This window comes from Phycodurus eques, chromosome 10 (assembly GCF_024500275.1).
Source record: "Phycodurus eques isolate BA_2022a chromosome 10, UOR_Pequ_1.1, whole genome shotgun sequence".
NCBI lineage: Eukaryota > Metazoa > Chordata > Actinopteri > Syngnathiformes > Syngnathidae > Phycodurus > Phycodurus eques.
Window position 1 is genome coordinate 3,991,485 of NC_084534.1, and position 5,486 is coordinate 3,996,970.

Consider the following 5,486-nt stretch of genomic DNA (forward strand, 5'->3'; position numbering starts at 1 on the left):
TTTTGTTGTTTTTTTTTTTTTTTTTCTTAAATCATGTTTTATGTTTGCACGGTTACCTAGTTACGCTTTGTGGGGATATGAGTGCAGGGTATTTTGAATGTCTTCCAACACACAGCAGGTACAGTGGATCAAAAATAATCTGATGACGTGAGCTTGCTATTCATGTCCACCAGATCAGAGAGCTGTGCAGAAATAATTGCAGCTCACCCTGGGGCACATGTGATCCTGTGGCTCTATACAACCTTCACAAGTGATCTGTAGCATCTGGACTGGTGAAGCCCTCATTCAATGCTCACATCTGACAATAGTCTCACCTGCATGGGTTACCATGACCACCTCCACTTTGATGGGATTCTTTTATTTAGCCTGTTGCCCAGTTTAGTGGCATCATCCTGTATGTGCTGATTCAGTGGTGTTTGTTATTCCAATGGCCCACCCAAAAAAAAAAAAATTATTTAACACGGCAAACTGTGTGTGTGTATTAATGTGTACGCATGCACACACACAAGGTATGGGTCAGCCACCCATTGTGCAAGTTATCCCACTTAAAAAGATGAGAGAAATGCATTTTTATCTTTGGTACACTTCAACTGTGAGATGAAAATGTAAAAAAAAAAAAACAATTCCTGGAAATCACTTTTGTTTTGTTTGTTAAACCATTTTCTGTAACTCATCCTTACAAGAGTCGCGGGCGTGCTGGAGCTGACTGGGCGAGAGGCGAGTACACCCTGAACTGGTCGCCACCCAATCGCAAGGCACATGGATACAAACAACCATTCATACTCACATTCAAACCTATGGGCAATTTATAGTTATCACTTAACCTTTCATGCATGTTTTTGGGATGTGGGTGGAAACCGGAGTACCCCTAGAAAACCCATGCAGGCATAATTATTATTATTTTTTTATTTGTATATTTTTGCAGAAAATAATATACGTATTTGTATAATTTCTATTACGTTTCCTCTGCCTTTTCAAATGGGGTCAAACAAATTATAGCATTAAGCTTTAATCATAACAGGTCATACAATCTCTAGCTTCCAAATGGTATGCTCGTTGTGCCTTGGTCCCACCCCACTAAGATTCTGAGCAGATCTTGTGAGCATATCCTGCACATTGAGAACTAGCAAGTTTGCTGACACTTGAGTGTGTTGGCAAGACTGCGGTTAAGAGAAATCAATCCCTGATTCACTCTGACTTGCAATTTACAATATACTCCTTATCAGTAGCCACCATGAGTCAATGTGCAGTGCCACACTTGTGGAACCTAATCTGATATTTCAAATATGATATAGATGTGACTCAGCTGTTCTCTTACTTACTATGTGGGGAAAGTGATTCATAGGATGTTGATTTTATTGTTGTCCTGTCACCTGTTTTAGGAAACTGTTTGCTTCACAGTACTTTGAATATTTCCTTAGCCTCTTGAAGTAAATGAACCTTTACAAATGAATATTAAAAATTCATGTTTTATTTGGTGAAATATGGCTGAACAATCGTGTTTCTGCTCCAGAGGGCAGCAGTGGCTCAAAAATGTCTGGATCTCCATTTATCAACTTTGGACTTGAAACGTTGCTGCATGGGTTTGTCTGCATCATTATACTTTCTATTACGCAATATTATCGAAACATTTTAGAAACTGCAGTCTCACTACTCGAACTACACTAAACAGAGCGCAGTCTGCCTTTATAGTGAATTGATTTACTTTTATTCAATACTAGACCAAAGGACTGCATATGATGCACCAATAACAAACAATGAAATAAGATCAGGATCATTCAACGTTAATATATTGGCGGAGGAATAAACGACATATATTCATTAAGTTTCATGAATTAGGAGGGAATTTGACTGACACTTTCAATACGAATACCGTGGCGACTCCAAGAGGACGACAATAACATTTCAGTTGCCCTTCACATACACTTACAGTACTAACCAAAAATAAAAACTATGTGGGATCATCCATCCATCCATTTTCACACCGCTTAGAACCCACGCTGCCTGCAACAAAGTCAGGTAGTGTACCACTTCACCATCACTGAGCATGTGAGAAGCATTTGTTACCGAATTTCCCAAATCCTGTTTTGTTTTAACCTTTAACCTGTACATGGTGAATTATATACGAGTTTCTACCTTACGTGCTGGAACAGTAAAAGCAACTCTTTCGTGTCAGACATAATGTCGTGTTTTATACACAACATTTGTTGATATGTTAAACACTGTTTTTTAATGTGGCAGTTTGAAGAAGTCACCGATCTGGATCCGCGGATGAGAAGAGATGGTAGTCAGTGGCGGAGCTAGACTTCAATCCTTGGGGTGGCCAGGGGGTCCACGGACTATGACCATGAATTTGTTTCTCGACCAGTGAATTGCAATGAGTCTCTAAAAAAAGTAGTGACTCGATTTCCTGTCACCAAATACAATGTGTTTCATGCGGGGTTTGGTAGGCCTGTGAACTGTACCCCGGGGTGTCGTTTGTAAAGCGGCTCACGCTGAAAAGTGCAGCAACATTTTGTCACATTTAACATCAAACTGTGTTTAAAAAAACTGGTGTGAATTTCTGACAGTCACTTTTCTGCACAGAACAATGTTTGTCAACTTTTAAATCTTTTTAAATCTTAAATGTAAATGTTAAATGTACATTTAAATATAAATATTACTCGTCATCCATCTGGGCCACCAATCTGTAAAACCTCCAGTCAAAATACTTGATAAGCACACATTTGGCGATTAAAGTTACTGTTCAAATATGTAAATGACAAGTGGCAGGTCAAAATAAAATAAATGTAGTGTCCTGCTTGAGCACAGTAAATAATTATTCAACATGATTATGTCTTGGGCGGCACGGTGGACGACTGGTTAGAGCGTCAGCCTCACAGTTCTGAGGACCCGGGTTCAATCCCCGGCCCCACCTGTGTGGAGTTTGCATGTTCTCCCCGTGCCTGCGTGGGTTTTCTCCGGGCACTCCGGTTTCCTCCCACATCCCAAAAAACATGCATTAATTGGAGACTCTAAATTGCCCATAGGCATGACTGTGAGTGCGAATGGTTGTTTGTTTCTATGTGCCCTGCGATTGGCTGGCAACCAGTTCAGGGTGTACCCCGCCTCCTGCCCGATGACAGCTGGGATAGGCTCCAGCACGCCCGCGACCCTAGTGAGGAGAAGCGGCTCAGAAAATGGATGGATTATGTCTTGTTCAAGAGAAGCTTCGGAGTCATTTTCTGTTCATCTTTTCAAAGTGAAGTCAAACTGTGCAAAAAGGGTAACCTTGTAAACCTTTGGAAAAAAAACTTAGTGAAATAAAGATGATTCTGATTCTGAGCTGTGAAGCAGGTGTATAAACCACTTTATCACTGTGCCGCCCACGTTAAAATATAAATATAACATATCATAAGAACATACACAAAGTACACACAGCTTGCCATGTGAGATTACAAACAACGTTAATTACTTCTTGTATGATTGTATGCGAGGAAAATTGTCAGATGCGATATGCTACTACAGGTTCAAGTACTTTTACCAAATCGCCAGAGATGCCCATGTTCTCAAAAAAAAAAAAAAAAGCAGCAAAAAGGAAAAATATTATTATGTATGATTTTCAGTCCTTGCGGTTCAGTCAAAAGTTTAGAGGGACTTTTCTTTTTCGTACCGTCTATTTTCTTTCCCCTCTAATTTGAATGATACATTAAAATGAATCATCCAAAAATGAATGAAAAATACGTCATACACATGAATTGAGCAGTCACATGCTAAGTAACGCTGAATAGTCCAATAATCTTTTGTCTACGGTTCAAACTCTGTCACCGGAAAACGAATATGTTCAACCTCAGTTTCGAAATAAAAGCGCACAATGGCGTCTTGTGGAAAAAGAAAACTATTTTAATTCCGAGAAAAACATTGTCACTACCGCACAATTATTGGCAAGGTATACAATAATGTGTGCGTACACAAGGCGGAAAAATCTCACAGTTTTATTTTAATTTTGTACAGTCCCAGACGAGCGATGAAATATAATCTTTAGAATCCAACCAGTGTTTATGAGGATCGACTCCGGCCCCTCCAAATCATGAAGGATCATTCATTTACAAATGACGTCACCATTTGGTGGCATCGACGCTCATGTGCGCCTTTTACTTCGAAAGGTTCAACACCGCTCAAGCCGGCCACGCGGCGAGGGAAGGGTTAACTGGGCACGGACCCTTTGGAAAGAAGCCACACGGGTGTCTAAAGTCCTTTGAATAAAATGCCTCCAATGCTGTGACACTCGAGTCAGGGAGCCTTTTTTCCTCGCACGGGCTTCGGTACCGGAGCAACCTGCGCTGCTGACCCCGCGTCGTCAGAACTGGACAGGGCGAGGATGTGTTGGAAGCTAAAGAGCAGCAAAGGTCGGAAAGACGGATACCCGTGCTAAAGTGAACACCCAGTCTGAACCAAAAAAAAAAAAAATTTAAAAAACACATCTCTTCGCATGAACCCCGACAGGAATCGGTCGGCAACTCGGTCTCCTCCTGAGGACTCAGGATGAGGAAGCCTAAAATCATTCGAATGCTTTTCGCTCTAAGTCTAGGATGCTTCCTTATGGTCATTTTCTATTTCAACAGCAATCTGAAACCAGGTGAGGAGAAAACAGCCGAACATGACTAGCTGACTATCTATCTATCTATCTGTCTATCTGTCTATCTGTCTGTCTGTCTGTCTGTCTGTCTGCCTGTCTGCCTGTCTACGTACAGTTGTGCTCATACGTTTTAGATATATAGGATATACCCTGGCAAAATGTTAATGCATTCATATACATATTGTATGTATAGATGTATATGAAATACAAGGACCACAGAAAAGATTTTGGTAAGGTAATCATTATCAGTTTATATATATATATATATATATATATATATATATATATATTAATATATATAATCATCATCAGCAGCCATTATCTATCCACTACAGGATGGCCTCGTCACGTTTTCAACTACTACGACATTTTGCAATTTGTTGCCAGTGTATTTCATGATTTCATCGATCCATCTACTTTTAGGTCTTCGCCGTGGTCGCTTTGTGTCCAGTGGTATCCAATTGATAGTTTCAGTGGTCCACCTTTTGTCAGCTCTTCGGGCAACGTGGCCTGCCCATTTCCATTCAGGGCTTTTTATTTTTTTAATGACGTCGGTAACTCGCGTCTGCCGTCTTATCCGACTGCATCTTTTCTTGTCGCGAATGCTTATTTTCAACATGTGGCATTCCACGTTCCTTTGGGTTACACATAGTCTTTGTGTAACTTTGGCATTTGTAGTCCCAAGTTCCACTACCGTAAGTGGGGTCTGGTAAAATACATTGATCGAAAACTTTTCTTTTCAAGCAAATGGGAAGATTGTTCTTGAATATAACACTAAGCCTTCCATAAGCCTGCCGGGCAAGCTTTTTTGCGGCGTTCAACTTCAGTGCTTGTATTTCCATCCATTGTTACAAGTTGGCCTAAATAG

The 5,486-nt window shown here is 40.5% G+C and overlaps 1 protein-coding gene across 1 annotated transcript in view; it reads left to right on the top strand.

The window, feature by feature from the left end:
- Positions 1-4,182: 4,182 nt before the first annotated feature.
- Positions 4,183-5,486, top strand: part of si:ch211-236h17.3 (carbohydrate sulfotransferase 11) — a 32,337-nt gene continuing 31,033 nt past the window's right edge. Inside the window, exon 1 of the mRNA XM_061688311.1 lies at positions 4,183-4,618. Within this exon, the coding sequence (XP_061544295.1) occupies positions 4,525-4,618 (94 nt within the window). The 5' untranslated portion in view covers positions 4,183-4,524. The remainder of the gene's footprint in view (positions 4,619-5,486) is intronic.